Raw genomic sequence first — 23,204 nt, forward strand, 5'->3', positions numbered from 1 at the left:
GTATATCATCAAAACAATCTCAGTTTTTGTTCATCTGTGTTGCTAAAAAACTGCTGCAATACCCCTTATTACGTCTGCAAATCAGCTGAGTTCTTCAAATTCGCTGAGAGCCGATTATCATCCGAAACCCTATTACTTTTTTGATGGCCTAATGTAGAAGTAGTTTTGCGCCGAACGCGTTGTTTGAAAATATGGAATTTTACGAATCAATAACTTTGAACTTTATTTTGCGCTAACAACATTGAACTTTAAAGTAGTATTTATTAAATAAAAACTTACCTTTCCCTTCTATTTGAATTCCGTGAAAGCTTTTTTGCACTTGATTAGTTACTGAATGCTGCTGATTGCCAACATTTTACTAACAGAATGCGTAACGTTGACATTGTTGCGGAAATTTTTTGACGGAACGCACAGTGCGGCCGATTCCCGAAAAGCTGGCCAAAACTCAAAAAATTAAGTAATTGATTCAAAATTTCTTACTCGGGGGTTGTCGGGGTCGCTGATTACGAATTTGATCTTAAAATTTTGAAAATCCACCCCCTTCCACCCCTATTGGCCACCCCCTCACGTGAAATAGCGTATATTCTAGAACATAATCAAGATGCATGTAACACAAAAAATAGCATAAAAGCCAAGGTAGCAAGTGGTGGCAGCTGAATCTTGTTTTATTCAGTAACCATTACTTTTTTGAGTAACCTTTAATAGGTTTCAAAGCAGCATATGACGGCGTTGTATTACTATACAGTTTGAAAACTCAAATTTTATAAAAAAAATTGCAAAAAATGTATCTACGTATTGCTGTAGCTAAAAATTTTGTGTCGAGGTATTGATATGTAAGTTAACGTATTCAGCAACTCAAATTAACTTCATTTGTTTATTCCCACAAAATATTATGCTGACGCTATGTCTGCGACAGCGGATATTTTGGCAGAAACAGTGCCAAGTGTTTTGTGGTAATCTGACGCGCACGTGTTGCATCGTCAACAGTAAATGCAGTCAAGCGAGGTTTCATTATGTTGTGCTTGCCTAATTAGAGTCAGTCTTTTTAGAGTACTCAAACAGAGCATGAAGCTCAAGTGTAATCAAATAAAGTAATAATACCAAATAAAATGTAAAATAATAATAAAAATACCAATAAATGTAATTTGTACAACAAGGGCTATCTTACGAGGTCTGGCTGTTAAATAAATGTAATTGGCGCCCAACGCGGATTAAATTAATTAAAAACTAAGAAACTAATCAAAAAATAATAAAATCTTTTTAACAAAAAATTAATCCAGAACAGTAAAAAAGTGAAGTTTTTAAATTAAAATTCAAAAAAATAATAAAACCTTTTTAACAAAAGTTTTTTGAAAATAAAAAATTTATGCAGAACAATAATAAAATATTTTCAACAAGTTTTTAAATAAAAAATAGTCACCAGAGCTTCGAAATAGCCTGGGCAGCAAATTGTAAAAGGAAAAATTACCGGAGCACCAGAGAGGAAACCAGCAAAAGGAGAAAAGTCACCAGAGCTTCGAAATAGCCTGGGCAGCAAGCAGCAAAAGTAAAAGAAAAAATTACCGGAGCACCAGAGAGGAAACCAGCAAAAGGAGAAAAGTCACCAGAGCTTCGAAATAGCCTGGGCAGCAAGCAGCAAAAGTTAAAGAAAAAATTTACCGGAGCACCAGAGAGGAAACCAGCAAAAGGAGTCTTATATTTTAAGAAAAATGCAATACCTTAAGTAAGTAGAGCGCAAAAGTAGTGTCATATCCTTGTTTTTGTTTCTATAAGAATAAATACAATTTTTTTTACGTAAAATAACAAAGTTTAAATTTGGAAACTAAAAATATTTTTTTGTAAATCTTTGCACGGGTTGATCTGGCTCCTTGTTTTTGATTTTATTTTTGATTTCTATGAGTGAATCTGATAACGAGTTAGAACAAGTTTTGGAGGGGATCAACGGAATAGAAGTCAATAAGATACAAAATAGAAATAGTTTAGGAGCAACTAATTGGTGGGAAAACACAACAATGTCTCTCACAACAGAACAATTAAGGGCAATGGTAGAGGTCGCCATTGGAACCGCCCTAAGATCTCAGAAACAGGTTTTCGACCAACAAATTGAGGATCTTCAGAAAAAATTCGATGAGTGTGTCATTCACACCCCCAAGGTTGAAACATACAAAGACATAGAGATAATACAGGGGCAAAAATGTGATGAGCCACTGGACATTGTTAAATCTCTGCCTGATTTTGAAGGCAAGCAGGAGACGTATGTTTCGTGGCGCCAAGCGGCACACATCGCATATAAGGTTTTTGAAAAGTCGGAGGGCAGTTCCAAGCATTACCAGGCAGTAGCCATAATTAGGAATAAAATTAAAGGCCCAGCGGACATGGTGTTGTCCTCCTTCAACACAGTCCTGAACTTCAGGGCAATTATTAATCGGCTTGATTTCACATACTCAGACAAACGGCCGATTTACTTAATCGAACAAGAGCTTTCAATTCTCCGCCAGGGAAACATGACCCTTTTAGAGTTTTATGATGAAGTCGAGAAGAAACTTACCTTATTGACGAACAAGACAATTATGTCATATGATAGGACCACCGCGGCTTCGATTAACGAAAAGTATAGAATGGACGCCCTACGTGTGTTCATATCTGGAACAAAAAAAGCATTAAGCGACGTACTTTTTTCGGCTCGGCCGAACGATTTACCCTCGGCCTTAGCATTAGCCCAAGAGGTTGAATCTAACCATGAACGGTATTTATTTGCCAGCAACTATGCTAGGTGCCTAGAGGACAAGGAAAGACAAAAAGGGGAATTTAAAACACAAAATAAAATAATTAGTACAGGTAATCAGACATTAAAACACCCACATTTTTTTAAATGGCAAGGTTTCGGCAACAGGACTCCTAAAAAAGAAGAATTAGTTCAGCAAGCGGATTACGATCAATCAATGCGTACTATACAATCGGCAAGACGCCAACCAGCTAATATTGGTCCCCAGGCACAGTATTATAATAATCAAGTGCCAATGAGGACCGGGTTACAACCACATGGCTATTACGGCAATAATCAAACCTCAGGTCAGGCCGTAAAACGTAAGTTTGAACATTCCGCTAGATTTACGGGACCAAAGCAACAAAGAATTAACCACTTTTCCCATCAGGATGCCTCAGCTGAACTCGAATGTTATGAGCAACAGGCAGTTTCAGCTGCGTCAGAAATCGATGCTGAAGAATTTGACCAGGTCAATTTTTTAGACAGAACTCCCTGCTACCATTCATAGAAAGGACAGTCGCAGGGAGAACCATTAAACTATTAATAGACACAGGGGCTTCGAAAAACTACATTAAACCCTTACGGGAACTAAAGAACGTAACCCCTGTAGATAACCCTTTTTCAGTGAAATCAATTCACGGTTTCACGACCATTAAAAAAAAATGTATTATTAACGTATTCAATACGAACAGCAACTTTTTTATTTTACCGTCACTGTCGACATTCGATGGTATAATTGGCCTTGATTTGCTAACGCAATTAAGGGCAAAACTTGATTTCAAAAACAAAGAAATCCAAACCCAAAGCGGGTTGGAAAAATTACAATTTTTAAAGTGTGCAAATGTAAATTTCACACAAATAGAAGACATAGTTGTACCTCAAAATGTTACAGAAAAATTTAGAAAAATGATAAAAAAGTTATTAGGAGTTTTTGCAAACCCTAATGAATCTTTACCATTCAATACAAACATTGTGGGCACTATTCGTACGGAAAATAATGACCCAGTCTACTCAAAGTTGTACCCTTACCCGATGGGAGTAGCTGACTTTGTTAACAGTGAAATACGGGATTTATTGAAAAATAACATAATTAGACCTTCTAGATCACCCTATAACAATCCTATCTGGGTCGTCGACAAGAAAGGCAAAGATGAAAATGGAAACATTAAAAAACGATTGGTAATAGATTTTAGGAAACTAAATCAAAAGACCATTGATGACAAGTACCCTATTCCGGACGTTACAGTTATTTTATCAAATCTTGGTAAAGCAAAATTTTTCACAACGCTTGATCTTAAATCAGGCTTCCATCAAATATCCTTAGCAGAGCAAGACAGGGAAAAAACGGCATTTTCTGTCGGAAATGGAAAATACGAATTTTGTAGGCTTCCTTTCGGGCTGAAAAATGCGCCCAGCATTTTTCAAAGAGCCATTGATGACGTTCTCAGAGAACAAATAGGAAAGACATGTTACGTCTATGTAGATGATGTGATAATTTTTTCTGAAAATGAAGAGGCCCATGTTAATCACATTGAATGGGTACTTCAAAGATTGTATGAGGCAAACATGAGAGTGTCTCGCGAGAAATCGCATTTCTTTAAGGAAAGTGTTGAGTATCTCGGATTTGTTGTTTCTAAACACGGGATAAAAACAAGCCCAGATAAGGTAAATGGCATCCGAAATTATGAGCAACCCTCAACGCTATTTAACATTAGGTCCTTTCTGGGACTAGCAAGTTACTATCGATGTTTTATCAAGGATTTTGCTACAATAGCAAAACCTCTTACTGATATATTAAAAGGTGAAAACGGAAAAGTTAGCGCTCACCAGTCAAAAAAGATAAAAGTGAACTTGGACGAAAGACAAGTTCAAGCCTTTGTCAAATTAAAGGAAATACTGGCTTCAGAGGAGGTTATGTTGTCTTACGCAGACTTCAACTTACCATTTGATCTTGTAACAGATGCTTCATCGTCGGGGATAGGTGCTGTTTTGTCACAAAAAGGTAGACCTATTACAATGATTTCAAGGACTCTAAGGGATAGAGAACTAAACTTCGCAACTAACGAGCGCGAGCTACTAGCCATAGTATGGGCTTTACAAAAACTTAGGAATTATCTTTACGGCGTAAAAAATTTAAATATTTATACCGACCACCAACCGCTTACATTTGCGGTTTCAGACCGAAACCCTAATGCTAAGATAAAACGTTATAGGACTTTGCTTATAATACTTCCACTTCAAATTATATCTACAAAATTAACAGATTATTCTAACTCACACTACATTCCTATTGCGGATGGAAATGTGTTCATATGGCAAGACTTCGAATACATGCAACATACAAGCAACTTGACAATGTACTCTGAAATAGCAGACGAAACAAAACATCTGACAACCCACTTCCCTTTATCTCATATGGTAAAGATTCTAAACTCAGACATAGCCCGAATTAAAACAATATTGGCATCCTTTGACATCCACCACCGACATGTCAGGAGCATCAATATTCTAGGCACTGCCCTTAAGGTTGTCGCCGGGACACCGGATTTCGATGACTTCGAAAAAATCAGATTCAATCAACAAAATCTAATAGAGTCAGAAAATAGGCAAATTGTTATAAATACAAAAACACAGGCCCAAATAAATAAATTAACGGAAACAGTTAACGTAATAATTAAAAATTCGAAAACTTACCAAATAGATACCGCCCACCTGTATGAAACTCTGCTCGCGAGAAACAGAATAATAATTTCGGAGCTTGAAACATTAATGCTAGCTGTCACCCTTGCAAAGATAGGGATAATTAATCCTACTATTTTAGACTCTGAAAATTTAAACACGATTATAAAGCGCTCTACAAATATAACTTTAACTATAACTGATCTAATGGAAGTATCCTTTGTTAAAGTTCTTTTAGATAATAATTTTTTACATTTTCTAATCAAATATCCTAAGCCTAAACTAGAGTGTAAGAAAATTATTGTATTTCCTGTACAACATAATGAAACGATCCTGCACCTCGGTGAAAACAACAATGTTGCTGATTGCGAAAACAAGGTAATTGCTATTGGAAACTGCAATGCAACTCTTACATCAACTTTTTGTCGGGAGCTGTTGAATCCAACATGTGCCCAACAACTCCACTCTGGAAGCGTAGCCCAATGCAGTACAAGACCTAGCCACCTAGAGCCTCTGGTTGTAATTGATGACGGCATCATCATTATCAATGACGGCACTGCTGTAATAGAAACCATTGAAAAAACTAAAAAGCTTATCACCGGAACGTATCTTATCACATTTGATGACGAGATACAGATTAATGGATCCACCTACAAAAATCTAAAAAGAGAATTGAAAATGATACCAAATTCTGCAGCCGCTACAATCGTAAACATTACTGGCCACCAAGAAATATTGAGCCTTCCATACCTTCGAAGACTGGGCATCGAAAATTTGCGGTACATTGCGCAAGTCGAAAACAAACTCATTGTGGGACCGGCTGTTTCCACTCTCATTATAATTTGTATCATACTCGCCTTTGGCTTAATTTCCAAACTACGTCAGAGAAGAAAGAAGAAGCGCCAGGGTCATATCATTCAGGCTACCATTGATAGTTTAAGGAGACCCGAGGACGGCTCTCACTTAAGCGAAGGAGGAGTTAACGTATTCAGCAACTCAAATTAACTTCATTTGTTTATTCCCACAAAATATTATGCTGACGCTATGTCTGCGACAGCGGATATTTTGGCAGAAACAGTGCCAAGTGTTTTGTGGTAATCTGACGCGCACGTGTTGCATCGTCAACAGTAAATGCAGTCAAGCGAGGTTTCATTATGTTGTGCTTGCCTAATTAGAGTCAGTCTTTTTAGAGTACTCAAACAGAGCATGAAGCTCAAGTGTAATCAAATAAAGTAATAATACCAAATAAAATGTAAAATAATAATAAAAATACCAATAAATGTAATTTGTACAACAAGGGCTATCTTACGAGGTCTGGCTGTTAAATAAATGTAATTTGTACTAAAGATTTCTCGTATTTTACTAACCTTCCGAAGATGATTCCATTTGGTTTTATTCAATTTACTCCATTACAAAATCTTTCAAATGTGTACAACTTTCACTATTCATCGACAGTAATACGATGCTCAAACGAAGGCCACGTTGCGACTGAAAATACAGAGGATACTTAGGGTACAGGACGTTGCTATGAACGGTTTTCATTACTCAAGGCATTACTGTAGCCAACCCAAAGACAAAAAAACTATCTAGAAACTTTTTTTTTCGACTTTTGGCCAGCTTTTTGGGAAGCGGCCGCACTGTGGAACGTGATGCCACCTCAGAAAAAGTAATGCTGCCGCAATTATTATAGTTCGGACACATTCTTCCTTGCACTAATTTTTGATTTTAAACCAATGAATTGTTATAGTTTATCAATATTCATATAGAACAAAAACATATACATATTTAAAAAGCAGTTTCGAGCTTGTTTTTTATTCTGTATTAATTTTTTCAGTAACTCATTTAATTTAAATGTTTGGTTTTTTTATTCATTGTACAGTTCCAGAACCGTACGATGGTTTGTGTGTTTAATTCTAAAATGTGTAAGACATATTTTTTTTTATTTAATTAATTTTAAATTTCAAAGAATATTCTTCAAGTGGGCTAAACATTTTACGAAGAATGGTGCAGAAGGAAAAAAATGATTATCGGACATGAGCTGGAGATCACGCGATTTTTTTCAGAAACCGAAATTGCACTTAGCACGAATTAGTTTGGGATGTGATGAAAGTTGAGCAACGTCTTCTAAGAGACGACTCCAATCCTTTGGAGATTCCAGTACCTGTGTAAGTACATATACAAAGCTGTCTTGTCAACACTGAAGTACGATATTTTTTGCAGATTTGTTTTGCACTACAGGTGTTTTTCCTTTGTAGAGTATTATAAACGATATTAAGGCTTAAAGGGGCTATATACAGTTAGAATTTTCAAAAACTCAATTATTTTTTAATTTATTTTCTTAATGTACATATATTATATTTAAGAATACATACATAGTATCGTTCCGGTGAATATTTTCGAAGTTACACACAAATTGGAAAAGGCGTTTCAGAGTGCTTGAAAGTACAAGAAGGTACTTTAAACGCGTTTTTCTCAAAATGGTGTTTTCAAAGTCGGTGACCAACAATACTCGAAAACGGATAAACCGATTAGTCAAAAATTTTAACACGAGCTTCTTAAATATATTTTTTAGTAATAAATCGAAGATTATTTCTCACCGATAAATATTTCTGTTTTATAAACAGTTTAAGGCCGGAATTGTTGCTGGCATTTAATCGAAGATTTTTTTCTCACCGACAAATCTTTTTTATAAACAGTTTAAAGCCGAAGTTTTGGTCAAAAATCGTTCTTTTATTTTGAGAAATCGCCATTTTGACAAAAAAAAATATTTTACTTATTCCTTCGATTAATTACTAGATTTAACATTGCTTTAACGAAATCTGTTTGGTTTTTTAATTTCAGAGGATCCAGTTCAGAGATATAGTGGTCACCACAAAACGTCTTTTTTGAGAGGAGCTTCCGGAGATCAGCTGTAGCTCCTTTCCATATAGGTATTCTTACTAATACTAAGTCTCAAAATACAGTTACAAGATAACATAATACGTGTACAAATTGTCAGATCAATAAATTTAAAAGTTTTCTTGGAAAAAATTCTGGAAAATTCGCTGTTTTTTGGCCTTCTAACTGTATATAACCCCTTAATAAAACATGAACCATGTCTGCTGAGGGGAAATTAGCAACCACACTGAGATTCCTTGCGGAAGGAGGATTGCAACGATTCATCGGAAAGGAATCACATATTGCACTTTAACATATAGGACGACGGGGTCTTGAATTTTCAAAGAAACGTTAAATATGTTAGGGCGGACACAGTGCCCGAAGTCGAACATGTTTGGAAGGGCGCAATATGAAAATCGCTAATAATTCTTTTGTTTTCAATTTAATTAGTATACATTTTTCTCACACATGCAAAACTAGTAAGATCGTTGAAAGAATAATGGGACTGCTTTAAAGTCGCTTTAAACGTTTGGAAATTGTTTTGTCCTGTTATACTCCACAGAAAGTTATTAAAATTATTCAGGCAACGCATGCTGTACTTCTCACAATACATATATGTTGATTTGTAGAATGATTATTATGATATCATGGCCACGGTGATGAGCCTGCCGAAAATAAATAATAGCACTTTTCAAACTTTTGTTTCTAATTTTAGTTCAAATGGCTTGATGAAAATCCACAAAACGCCAGGGTGCTCCCCCGTTTGTGAGATCAAACTGTATTTTGGCGTAAAACTGTGCTGTACATACTACCGTTATTACGGTAGCTGCTGGTTTTTTATGATTTCCATTGTCTTATTTTTTAAATTGAATTAAATCATTTTTGTTTTGAATCGATGGGTTTATATTTCTTTTAGTGTGGTTCCTTTTTATTTGTTAATAAATTTTCGTTTTATTTTGCGTATGTTTTCATGTTTCTTTCTTTCTTCGTGATTTCAAAATGGAAAAAATTGTGATTTCGTCTTCTGTATTCCATGCCGTTGCGAATTGAAACGTGCAAAAATCGTGCGAAAACGAAAACGGAACAGCGAAATTCAGCACGAGTCGGCACGTTTTTGGTGGCAATTTTATTCGAAAAAATATAGCGCTCGCCCGTACAACTGCCAAGTCTTCGAACTGAAAAATACCGTCATTGCTACCACTACACTTTACATCATTACACAATGACAACAACAAACCTTACAACTTATTTAGAAGTTGTAATGTGTTGTACTAATTTATAAATGCTATAGTAGACTTGTACTGAAGTATCGTAGCTTAAGTTACAGTTCTTGTACGGTATCTTAAGTGTAGCTCGGTCTATCCTTTTTGCTTATTTTGAACGTCGTTACATGGATAGAGTTCTAGATATGTATGTATATATTAAATACTTATGTATTGATGTGTGCATAATCATTGATCTGGTGAAGTGAAAAGTTGTAGCTTTACAAAGTAAAAACCCATCAGATGTGGAATACAAATATCCGAAATGCATGCATATATAGATTTTTGTTTTGATAGAACGAACTTATCGTTTTATTTTATTGATAGAAATACGCATTCACTAATGCTTAATGATTTTGTAAGTATGTATATATATACGATTTTAGGTATTCACAGAAAATGTCATAAATTTTGAATTGTTCTTATGCAATAAGTATGTTTTTGTATGTAAGTAAATATTAATGAGTTGCTGCATAGTCTACAGATAAAGTACAGGTTAAGTAATCTTGCTTAATTCAGGACGCCATGTGCGTACTTGGAAAACGTGAGACGCTTCTAGCGAACTGTGGTTGAATAAAAATAAAGGGTAATCTTAGTTACTACTACTCTTAGTTTTTGTTTGGGCATTTCTTTTTTTTCGATTCAATTTCATGATTTTTTGTTTATTTGTTAATCTTTTTTGTAACTATTTCTGGTTCAGTTCTATTTAATCACTTTCATCAGACTCTTCACAAAATTTTTGGCGATAATTGCGTCGAACACGTGCCACTTTCTGTTGAAACAATCCCATTGGCGTATTCGCGTTTTCGTCACAAAGTGGCAACATACGATGAGTGCTCACAGTTCCATTGTTGTTGGTCGGTGTGGCGCCGCCTTCACTGCTGGATAAACCACCGTTACTGTGATGCCAATGACTAGTCGTCGAATCACTAGAATTGGGACATATGATGCTCGCTTGGCCAGGTGTCACAGTGGCACCTATACTAATTCCGCTGTCCGGCGTACGAAGCAATAAAGTGACATTTTGCTGGTGCATTGAAAAGGTACTTTGCGCACCGTTTACTTCATAACTATGGTGACTAGCATTGTTATTGTTAGTGCTGCCGTTGTTAATGCCGATATGATGCGATTTCTGTAAGAGAGGATCAGTCGTATCTGATGCTTCGGCACCTTCACATATTCCATTCGTTTCAATTGTGTTGTGATGGAAATTGTTGCTGCTGTTGACGTTGCGAATTCTGTTGCTACTAATCGGATAGTCATGATCATTATGCACTATATTGTTGTTGTTATTATGGTGATTCCACTTTACATCGACATCGGGATCAGAATCAGCCTCGTCGTCACGTGTAGGGACAACAGCAATCCTTCGACGTTTCAGAGGTGTTGAATAAATGTGTGTGACATGCCTGCTATCGTCATTGCCACTATTGCCACCATTGGTGACATTCGAACCGTTTTCGTTCGCACCAGAACCCACGTCGTTGACACAGCATGAAGACGAGGTTGACGACTCGATTGCATCGTCTGGAAAACTACTGTTAGAAAGTCTGGAATTCGAATGGCTCGAGTAGTTGTCCAAAAGAGTCAAGTGTGCGCGGCGTCGACGATTTGGTATGACCATTTGACTAATGCTGCTGCCGCTACTGTTATTATTGTTATTGTTGATGTTGTTGTTGATACTGCTATCACTAATATTGCAAATATTGTATATTGATTCTGTGCTTTGCATTTGAGGTAGTTGAGTTGTTTCTACTGCGCCAGACACAGTATTATTTATGATTGGTGTCGCGGAAGATGAGTCGCTGGATAACATTTGCGGATTTTCAGTGCTAATTTGCAAACTAGAGTCTAATTGGGTGGGAGAGTGTCCACTGATCACACGTTCCACGCTAAAACTGATCAGACGTTCTGAATTAATATTCGATTCATTACGATTATTACTGCGCTCCATAACGGCAGCGTCATTGATTCGACGCACGCCATTCAACTTTTTTGTTGGTTGTACGGTTGGATCGACCTCTACCTCGACTACGTTTTGCCCACGTCGTTGCCGTGCCGATGAAGATGACGATGGCTCATTATCGTCTTCGTATTCGTCAGAATCGATGATGTGTTGCTGCTGTTGTCGTAAACGAATAATGTCGTCTGAAATAAAAGAGATAAATAGACAATTCATTTCAAAGCCAAACGAATATTTTGAAAACATTTTGTAACTTTATATTGTACGAGTACTTGGTATTCAAATACGTAAACACTTTTACTTGGATGGAAATTGTTTAATTATGAAGCTTTGCGGAAAGGTGTGCTATGTATGTACATATGTAATATTGTATATCGCTCGTTTGCTGGAAGGGCGTGATAGCTTAATATTTTAATTACTAAATCGAGAAAAACGGCGCCTCAATTTTCCATTTAATCTAATGAGATATCGGTTCCCTTTGTGGGGAAACCGCTGATCCACGGTTGGACAATTCATCGGCAATTTCGTTTCCTTGAACACCGGAGTATCCTGGAACCCATATAAGTATAAGCCTGTTTTGTCTTGCGACAGAATTAAGCTTCTTCTTACATTCTTGAACAATCTTTGAGGTTTGCTTCGCGTTCTCCAGGGCCTTCAGTGCAGCCTGACTGTCACTGAAAACTCCAATCTGTTTTCCGCTCCATCTCCTCTCGATAATCCATTCGGCTACTTTCAGGATAGCAAAAACTTCCGTTTGGAAAACAGTTGCCATTTCCCCCATAGCATAGTGATACTTATTACTATCGTTTAAGTACCATCCTATTTCATTCTTGGACCCATCGGTAAAGAAAATATCCGTCAAACCTCCCTGCATGCATTCTGGATTGCTCCATTGCGTGAGCAATGACATCAAATATCCTTCCAAATGAAACTCATGGTATCAGGTCGTCTTTAGGTGTCAAAAACAGTGGATACTGCTCAGATAGCAATTTAAAGATTTCTCTTATCCCGAAGTTCCGTCTTCGTGCCAGAAACCATATTTTCGGGAGTCTACACATTGCTTTTATTGCTTCCTGTTGTACCTTAAGATCCAGCAAGAGCAAATCAAGCATAGCATTTAGGGCATCACCAGAGGTTGTACTCATGGCATCCGTGATGCATAAACATACACTTCTTTGCAACCTCCATAGTTCCTGGATTGTGGACTTCACCATGCCAGACCACAGAGGGTTAAGTGATGATTGGTCTGATAAGTGCCGTGTATATCCATAGGACCACAGCAGGTTTCAGACCCCAAGTTTTGCCAAAGGCTCTACGGCATTGCTGAAAAATCTTTAATGCGCGATTCACCTTCAGTGAAACGTGTGTCTCCCAAGTCAGCTTCTTATCCAAGATTACTCCTAGATATTTAACTTCATCGGAAAGACGAAGTGTCACACCTTTCAGTGTTGGAAGACTGACTCCATTTTCTGTTTTCTCGTGAACAAGTCTATGGTTGTTTTGTTCGGATTAACGGAAAGACCTTGTCTCATGCACCAGTGTTCGATTTTGTTGAGAATCATCTCCACTTTCGTGCAAAGCCTCCTTAGGGATTTATCCGATGTTAGCGCACAGACATCGTCCGCATATGCTTGGACAGGAAAACCGAGTTCCTGCATCTCCGCTATTAGAGAGTCTACGACCAAGCACTACAGCAGCGGAGAAAGAACACCCCGTTGGGGACATCCTTGCTTGGCCCTGACGGTGATTAGTTCGTCACTGTTCCCACCAGCGGTTAACAGCCTCTCAAAGAGCATGGAATATATCCATTTTACAATGGCTTGATTTACTCCGTGTCGTTCGGCAGAAGAACATATTGAGCTGAAAGTGGCATTATCAAAAGCTCAATGTCCACGTACACGCCTATTGTGTATTCGTCAGTTTTCAGCCCGGCTTCAATCTTTCTAACAAGATCGTGTAAGACTGATTCACATGATTTTCCACTCTGGTAAGCGTGTTGATTTCTACTAAGTGAACTTCTCGGCAATACCCCCACTCGAATATGTTTCTCCACCACTCGTTCTAGCATTTTCAACACGAACGATGTCAAACTGATTGGTCTAAAACTTTTTGCTCGGGAATAGTCGTCTTTTCCTGGTTTCGAAATAAATACTACTCTTACGCGTCGCTATTGGGATGGTATATAACCAAGTGCAAGACAGGCTGTGAAGATCCTTTTCAGGGTCTCAATCCGTAATAAGGCAATAAATACTTCGACCACATAATCCATTTCCAAATATCGGCTTTTATAAATCAAAATTGAGTGGCACAAATATTTTAGTCCGGACGAACTTCACTTCTACAGAAAACCAAAATGCCGTCCACAAATCAGGGATGGGCATAGTGCACTAAGTAATTAAGCAATAAGCGGATAGTTAAAATACTAAAAAACTGAAGATTTAGTGATAAGGAAACCCTTATTTTAACTACCACTAAAACATTAGTGCTAATAAAATTTTGAAGCCAAAACGCATAAATAAACATCAATATAAGACTTATTCTGAAAATTCCAGAACACACAAGTTACCTTGGCTGGTAAGGCTGCGAAAGTACAATGCGCAAAAATAATCAAACTTAATCAATTTGTTTTTCAGAAATGATTAAGGAAAATTACAAAGAACCGCGATCTTACAGGATGAAGATGATGCATTTACAGAACACCACGGAAACACATTTTAAAGAAACGTCAAAAGGTAAATGCAGAAAAAACTAAAGATCCAAACAATTAACAAATAGAAGATCGTTACCCTAGAAGGATTTTACGTTACTCAAAAGGGTAGAGGGCTATACTGCCGACAAGACTTAATCAGTCCTATTAATACATATCGTAGTCCTATTAAATACACAAATAAAATAAAAAATATACAACAATCTATATATATAAAAATGAAATGATGTTCGTTTGTCCGCATTTTTTTGGGCCGATACGAGGCCAATTTTATTCGTTCTTTTTTCATATTATAGGGATCCACTAGGGGAAGGTTTTTAGCAAAAAAAAATTTCTTTTAAATATTTTCTTCATATAAAAAAAAGAAAAAATCAAAATATTGTCCAAAACAAAACTTGCTCGATTGTTAGATTAAAGTAAGTTTCGAATCGACATTCATTTTATGTGTAATTTTATGTGTACAACTTTTTTTGAATTTTTTGTATTTGTATTGTGATACAGAAATGTATTGTATACAGAAATTTCAAATGATTCGAATGAAATTTTTTTTTTTTTTTTATTTCTTCCATAAAATATTACACCTGTCGTTAGACAATAAGTAATTTGATTTACAAAAAGATGGAATGAGAGTGATATTGAAGGGCCAATGCCCCCAAGCTCATTTAGAAGAAATATATACATATTATTTAAAAACAAGTGGTTAACAAACAATGATATATACGATTAGTTGACAATTGATTACAAGGATTTTGCAAGATCTGTTGGTGTTTGACGGTTAAGCCGACTTTGGGTAGATTTTTCTTTATTTGGTAGTCTTCTCATCATAGGATTTGTATGCCTTAATAGTCTATTTATGTGTCTTCTGCTAGCGCTTTGTATTGTTTCATCAATAGTATCGATGTCAAGGTCGCGATGAATATCTGCATTAGGTATGTACCAAGGTGCATTAGTTAAGGTCCTAAGTATTTATGAAAATAATGTTTCAATTCAATTGAGCAATGCTTTCTCTGACCAATTCTATATGGAAATGAATGCGTTTGCAAACGACGTTTTCGGCTATGAACAAATGTTGGAATCGAATGAAAAAGGAAAGAAACGCGAAATGATAAAAAAAATTCTTGGAAAATTTAAAATGAATGGTGCTTCATTGGAAAAATTCAAAGGTAATAAGAACATACACAAGATAAAGTTAGAATTCGAATTTTAGATTTATTTTGTTTATTTCTCATTTTTTTCAGAAGTACACCACACAACAACTCATTCCAACTCTGATTTTGAAATCCTGTTGGAATTGGTGATCGATAATTTTGTCACTATAATGGTCAATGGAAATTTGCGTGGATCAGACCCTGCATATTATTTACCATATCAACTTTTTATGGAACATATGGACCAAATGAACACAAAAAAATAATTTAGTTTTGTTTTGATTTTTTGCAACATTTTGGTTTTCAGTTAATACAATGAAAACAATACTGTTTTTTCGTGAACACAAAATTCTAAATTTATTACGTTGTTTGTTTAGAATTTTTTTAGAAAAAAAGTAAATTTTTTGGTTTTGAGGAAATTTGTTTATTGTTGCTATTTGTGAAAGCGTAGATATTTGTAAGTATTTGACTATAATCCTAAAAGTTAATGGAATACCACTATGACACATAGAAAACATTTTTTCAAAGGGGTGTTTTTCGAAAATTATAAAAAAAATTGTTTTAAAAAATTTTGAAGAAATAAAGTAAAATAAAAAAATTTCGAAAGCATGAAATTTTTTCAAAACCAAATTTTCCTCAAAAAGATAAAAGAAATTTCTTCGAAGAGGTGTTTTTCTAAAATTACAAAAAAAAAATTTCAAAAATTTTAAACAAATAAAATAAAATAAAACTTTTTCAAGGGTATGAAATTTTGTCAAAACAAAATTTTCTGAAAACCAAACAAAATTTAAAAAAAAATGGTGTTTTCAAAGCATTTCATATTCCACTATTAATAGAGAATACATTTTTTCGAGGGGGTGTTTTTCAAAGCGGACAAAAATCTTTTTTAACAAATCAATTTAAACTTTTACAAAAGTATGAAATTTTTTCAAGAACAAAATTTTCTCAAAAACGTTAAATTAAAAAAAAATTGTTTTTTCAAAATATTTAATTTTCAGCAATTAACTGAGAAGAAATTTGTTAGAGCGAAGTGTTTTTCAAAACTTCAAAAAACACTTTTTAACCAAAAAAATGAACCTTTTTTCAAAAACAACAGGAATGATAACATTGCCTAACAATTTCTGCACTTTTGCACAGTCTAAAGAGGCATTGATACAGAGTGTATTTCCAAACATAGTTCAACATTACAAAAACCATGATTGGCTCAGCGAAAGAGCAATTTTAGCTGGGAAAAATAAGGACGTCAATGATATAAATTCAGCTATTTTAGATCAAATACCTGGTGACATAGTTGCGTATAAGTCAATGGACACTATTACTGATCAAGATGAGGTCGTAAATTATCCAACTGAATTCTTAAACTCACTCGATTTGCCAGGCCTACCACCTCATAATTTACGATTAAAAATTGGAGCACCGATTATTATGCTGCGCAACATTAATGTGCCACGACTTTGCAATGGTACCAGACTTTGAAAGGGAAGTACAAAGAAGGAGAAGACGTTTTGATACCCAGAATTCCACTGATTCCAACGGATTTACCATTCGATTTCAAACGTTTGCAGTTCCCTATTCACCTTGCCTTCGCTATGACAATTAATAGGCGCAAGGGCAGTCTCTACAAATGTGCGGCATTAATTTAGGTAACCCAATTTTTTCTCATGGACAATTGTATGCAGCTTGCTCACGAGTAGACAAACCATCGTCAGTATTCATTTACGCGAAAGATGGAAAAACCAAAAACGTTGTTTACCAAAAAGTGTTACAATAAAGTTCGAATGAAATTGTATCAAAGAATTTGCTTTGTTTCGTATTAATTTTATTCTCTTTCAGCAAATCATTGAATTTATCGCCTAGCGAAGTGGCGTAGTATACGCTAGTTATTATATAAAAGTTATTTAAATTTTGAATACATAAATTTTGTTTATTACTCTTACTCTTTTTTACATTGGACCTATAATTGAATTTAACTGAACAGCGGACCACCTAATAATATACGTTAGCGATAGAATCCAAGCTTCCAACAGAAGTTACTTTTCACATCTTAAACTGCTCAAAAACAAACTGCCTTCATGGTCGTGTAAGCTGCAATCTATAAGAGCCTAATAAGATCAATAGTAACTTACGCTTTGAGCAAAAGATACTGATTTGGTCCAGTAAAGGAAGCTGATGGGAGAAGATAAAACAACGAAGAAGAACAACTGAAAAGAAAAGGATCTTCAACTTTTATTTGAAGGAAGAAACGCGGAAGACCCCTAACAAGATGGATTAATGATACTCAAGAAGGCCTACGAATACGCATAAACACTAGAAGGAGCAATGCAATGAACCGAGACCTATGGGGAGATATTGTAAAGGAAGCACTGGCTCACCCCGAGATTGTCATGATGATGATGAGTAATCATTCACATCAAAATGTTTCACAGCTCACAGTTGGAAATTCCACCAATTGAACTTTTTTTGTTACATATCGAACTTCGTTTTGTACCCAATTCAGAACTATTTGGTGGTTTATGATTGATTTCTAGCAATGTTATGACTACAGAAAAGTGCAGATTTCTTCATCGATCAAGGCAGATACACTTCGAAAAGAAAACAAGCAAAGTACTTGGCTGCTGGTTTTATAACCACCGTATTAGTCTACGCCCGAATGTTCTTTTTAACACACTTTTATTAGGTCGGGTTGTATGTATGAATTAATGTAACGGAATCTTTGAGCTTAATTTTCACTGGCTTCTAAAAATCTGATCGACTCGGAACACACAACATAGATGACTAGATGGGAAACTCTTTTTCTCGTGAGAGCGCTGAAAAATGTGCATTTTTTATAACATTTGCCAATATTGCCACACCGGTAGAAACATGAATTGGGTATTTTTTTAAACAAAAATTGGGAATTTTTAGTTTCAACACCACCATTGAGGTTAGTATTTAGTGTGCGGTTGTGTAATAGCATATTACTCCTAAACACCTACATATACTAAAAATAAAAAATAGTTAAAAAAAACTAAAAAACACGCTTTTTTGCTAATCGAACTAAAAAGTAGAAAATAAAAAATAGTTTAAAAAACTAAAAAACACGCTTTTATTGCTAATCGAACTAAAAAGTAGAAAATAAATTTTAATGACAAAGAGACCTATAATGAAGTAATAGCAAATCGAACGATCAGCCATAGTCTACTACCTCAGAACAGAATTATAACAAAAATTAAGATACAAATAAAGTAATTCAAATTAGAGTTAAAAGCGTGGGATGCATTTTGCTTCACTTTCATAACCTTCTGTACATAGGTAGTTGCCAATAGAATGATTGTAATATTTACTATATCAAGCATCCCCTGCTTTAAATAGGCTACCAACATTTTTGGGCATCTCAATAATTAACGTTTTTCTTAAACAATTTCAGCTTTTGCGTTGATTTTCTTTCGGTTTCTTGATTTAAACTGCTTAAGAGCTCTTAAAGTGGACAAAAATATAATATACGGTGGTGAACCAATAGACTTCTCCACTGATATTTACAAATTACAGCTTTAACACAAATGAGCTCATTGCGCAACTTCTTAAATAAATATTTGTCAAAAGGGGGTATCCAATCTTAACATTACGCCAAAACGTTCTAAATCGCAAGAAAACTTACACCACAGTCACCTTGATCCGCCGCCTCTTGATTGTTTGCGCCGCAAGGGCAAATAACTTGGGCGGAATGCAAACAATCCATTACGATTAGCATTGTGGTTTTTGCCATTTACCCGATGAATACAGTGGTCTACAACTATTAATCATCTGTGTAACTATTGGATTTTTTTAATTAATGTGTAGTAGATATGAATTCATCTACAACGATTTCATTAAACGTAAAATTTTTGAATTTGAAAATGTTTCCTACATACAGTTTTAAAAAAGAAGAAAGCAATATGGCATTCCTATTCCCTTTTTATTTTCAGTTGGCGTAGAACTCTTATTTTTGCCTGTTTCTGAGTTCGGGTTTCCTGCTAAGCTGATACGGCAGAAGGACTTTGAGCAACACACAAAGCTTCAAAGCTTTTGATACCATTCGAGGTTTCATGTCATATCCCCCATTGCCATGAAATCTCTTCAAGTTTGTCCGTAACGCGGGAGTGGAACCAAACGGAGCTTTTTTCTATAAAAGTGTCCAGCTCCTTGCGTATGCTAATGACATCGACATCATACTAAGCGGGATGTCATCGCCGCTTTTACGGCTATTGAAAAGGATTCGGCACAGTTGAGTCTGGCGGTAAACGAGGGCAAACCTAAATATGTATGTATATGCTGGCGTCCTGCAGTGAGTCGCGGCATCTTGAACCGCAGCTCGAAGTTAAAAACTATAAATTCGATGTGGTCAAGCACTTCATATATCTTGGTACCGCTATTGCCAGCAACAACGATGTCAGCCTTGAAATCAAGCGAAGGATAACTCTTGCCAACAGGTGCTACTTTGGGCTAAGTGCGCATCTCAGTGGGAAAGCCCTCTTTCGACGAACAAAAACAACATTCCACAAGACGCTCATCATCCCGGTGCTTCTATATGGTGATGAAAACTGGGCAGTCAAACAATCAGATGCAGCCGCTCTTGGAGTTTTCGAGATGAAAGTACTTCGTAAGATTTTTGCGTAGATGACGGTGGCTGGGTTAGGGATGACTATAGAAAGAACTGCTCCGGCGAAGAAGCTGTGTGAGACGGTAATTGGCGGTCGATAAGGAGGGCTTGTTTTCTCTTGTCTGACTTCTCTTTGCGTGAGTAACTGGCAAGACATTACTCGGCAGGATGTAACTCGGTAATGGGCTGTTACGGCCAATTAAGTAAGTAAGTATTTATAAAATGCAAAAGAACTTGTTTAAAATATTAAAAATTCCAAATATAACACGGATTAAATACCATATGTAAGCTACTATGTACTGTTTTAGCATACTAATTTCAGTTAATGTGGATAGAGCAGGCAGGACAGTGTAAAAATATGGGTCTGAGTATTAGACAGGACATTCCGACCCAGATTTTTCCACTGTCCTGCTCTATCCATACGAAGATTCACCATTTTAGGTAAGCAATTTTTCAATTTGGAAGACTTCAACACTGTGGAAATCAGGGATATCCTAAAGTTTCTGAATGGCTCTTACTGGTTAGGAATGATAAGGATCATGCGTTTCACATTTTTCGTGAACGTTTTTGCAAATCCTCGGATAAAAGATCTCAATTTGCTTCTCCATCTTTAGCGTAAAGAGACTCTTGTCGCCGTAAGGTCGCTGTCGACCCCGACGAAGTACAATAACAGAGTGGCAATCAATCACCTTTGGTGGGCTTGTTTCGTCGGACGCGAAGCGATGCCCGAACTATTTTAGCCGACAATGTATATTGCATTCTTCGGTCAACAGATCTAAACGTCGTGCTACCAGACGGTGCAAAATCTGGCAAACAACAGAGCACCGCTTACTTTCTCCAGCGGATGATGTCAAGGTGGCCATCAGAAAAGCTAAAGTTTCCAAAGCCATTGGTCCCGACGGGAATCAACATGCTGATGTTAAAAAATTTGAGCTATTCTTATCATCCTTGACAAGTGGAAAATAGAGAGAGTGGTCTCACTCAGCATTGAAACCTGGGAGACCTTCCAACCAAGCGCGGTCTTATCGTTTGATAATTCTCCTTTATCCATAGTGACGACACTTGAAGCTTTTCTTCCGATTCTTTGCTAAACACCTGAACAACTATCACTAACACTAACTATCTATCCACGTGCTGCCTCTATACCGCTCACCTAACACCCCTCTCCCACCTCGTCGACACAATTTTCTTTTCCTTGGGCCTACCGATAAATGATATTGATGCTGACGGCTGATGACTACACCGTACCGACAAGGCTTGATGAACTGCTACAATAACAAAATTACCTACGAGATCATCTCAACTTCATCCCAACTTCGTCCAAATATATGAACTACGTAAGCAAAACGCTCATTGCCTTGAGAATAACATTTATACGCTATGAAAATAACTAAGTTTAGGAAAGAAAACCGTTAAATGAAGGTTTCTGCCTTATGCCAACTTGGTAATTCGATTATATATTTTCAATATTGTAGGGCTTCCAACTGGTCCTCCATGAAGAACTGCAAGGCGGGCGGCTCAGACAATTTGAGTTTGATCTAATCGATCGTATTGGAATATGAGTCACCTAGAAGTTTATGAAATAATTGAAGTGTGGGCCGAACATTTGATGAATGCGTCCCATTTTTCTCTGCGGGCCGCTGCAAGCTTATCGTATAGATGAGTATCTGGTCTGGTTAACACTATTCCAGACATCATTCAATTAGAGATCGTTTTAGTAAGTTATTCCTGCCGATGTTTGAGTGATCAGAACTGAGATACGAACGGAAAGTACTACAACGGGTACTGGAGGTCAGGCCAATAAATTTCGAGCCAAAAACATATATCGATACTAATACTATCGATAGACTTTAAGATAGAAAACAGAAAATTGGAAACTTTAAGATGTTTTTCCCATCATTTTGGTTTTCTGAGTTATGACACTATTGAATGTATATACTCTATTCGTATGTAGTTATGTAAGTGAATACGAGTATGTATGAATGTATATTTTTAAGATTCCCTCACGTTTTATAAACAAAGTATTGTAAGAAAACTTACAACTATTTACTTATTTTATATATAATATTAATATTTATGAGAGCATTTTATACAAAACAGTCGTAGTTGCGTGCTGCATATTATATGCAACCAAACACGTACCACCTCATTCAAAAATTTCCCAGAACAACCGCCAGGTAAGGCTCTAAGTCAACTGATTTGATTTTTTTTGTTACATCTGTGACTAACATTCGTTCCAAACTTTTTGTCATTGCTTGACATTTATAAAAGTTACGCCGTTACGATGAAAACATCGGAAAGTGAGAGCAAAGTTGATCAGTAACCGCAGATTAACCATTAGAGAGCTGGCAGAGGACTTGAACATTGCTTATAGATCCGTTCAAGACATTGTAGTTCATGATTCAAGTTTGCGCCGTGTTGCTGTAAAGTTGGCCCCAAAAAACCTGATTTTCATGCAAAAAAGGGCCGTATTGATGCCACCAATGGTTTCCAAGGCCGAATCCGACCCAAAACATATAAAACGCGAGAGACGTGGGTTTATGAGTATGACACGCAATCGCAGACATCAGACGAGTGAGTGGATAGCTCCGAATTAACCAAGGCAAAAAACCACGTCGTTTTCAATAAAAAAAGGAAGCGATGCTCACGGTGTTGTACACCACGAAGGTCAGATATTAAAAAAAAAAAAAATTGCCACTTACACCCTTTATAGCTGTTTAGCCGAGCTTCTCCTCCTATTTGTGGTGTGCGTCTTTATGTTGTTCGACAAATAGAGAAACTTACAGATTTAAGCCGACTCCAAACGGCAAGGGGTTTTTACTAGGAGGCCTGCCGAGGGGCGACCGCTATTACAAAAAACCTTTCTATCATTTTGGTGTTCCATGTACGGAGATTCGAGCCTACGCACATCCGAACCCATTCGGCTACGGCGGCCATCGGCCAGACAGTTAATAAGGACTATTATTTGGGCGTTTTGGGCGTTTTGGACGTTTACGTGAAGCAATTCGCCAAAAAAGCAAAGATTTGTGGGAAAAACACTCGTGGATTTTGCACCGCGACAACGCACCGTAGCACAGTGCCATTATTATCCATGAATTTTTGACCAAGAACGAAACGAATACCTTCGAATATTTATATTATTTCTGTATTATTTCTGTTCGATCGTGTCAAAAAACCGAAAAT

General features: G+C 36.4%; 1 protein-coding gene across 5 annotated transcripts in view; it reads right to left on the reverse strand.

The window, feature by feature from the left end:
* Nucleotides 1–9,861: 9,861 nt before the first annotated feature.
* The window catches only part of LOC129243180 (uncharacterized protein DDB_G0287625), a 37,439-nt gene continuing 24,096 nt past the window's right edge, over nucleotides 9,862–23,204 (reverse strand). For all 5 annotated transcript variants that reach the window (XM_054880339.1, XM_054880335.1, XM_054880337.1 and 2 more), the window contains one exon: nucleotides 9,862–11,733. In XM_054880339.1, the coding sequence (XP_054736314.1) occupies nucleotides 10,292–11,733 (1,442 nt within the window). In that variant the 3' untranslated portion in view covers nucleotides 9,862–10,291. The remainder of the gene's footprint in view (nucleotides 11,734–23,204) is intronic.

The sequence above is a fragment of the Anastrepha obliqua genome, chromosome 1 (genome assembly GCF_027943255.1).
Source record: "Anastrepha obliqua isolate idAnaObli1 chromosome 1, idAnaObli1_1.0, whole genome shotgun sequence".
NCBI classification, from domain to species: Eukaryota; Metazoa; Arthropoda; class Insecta; order Diptera; family Tephritidae; genus Anastrepha; species Anastrepha obliqua.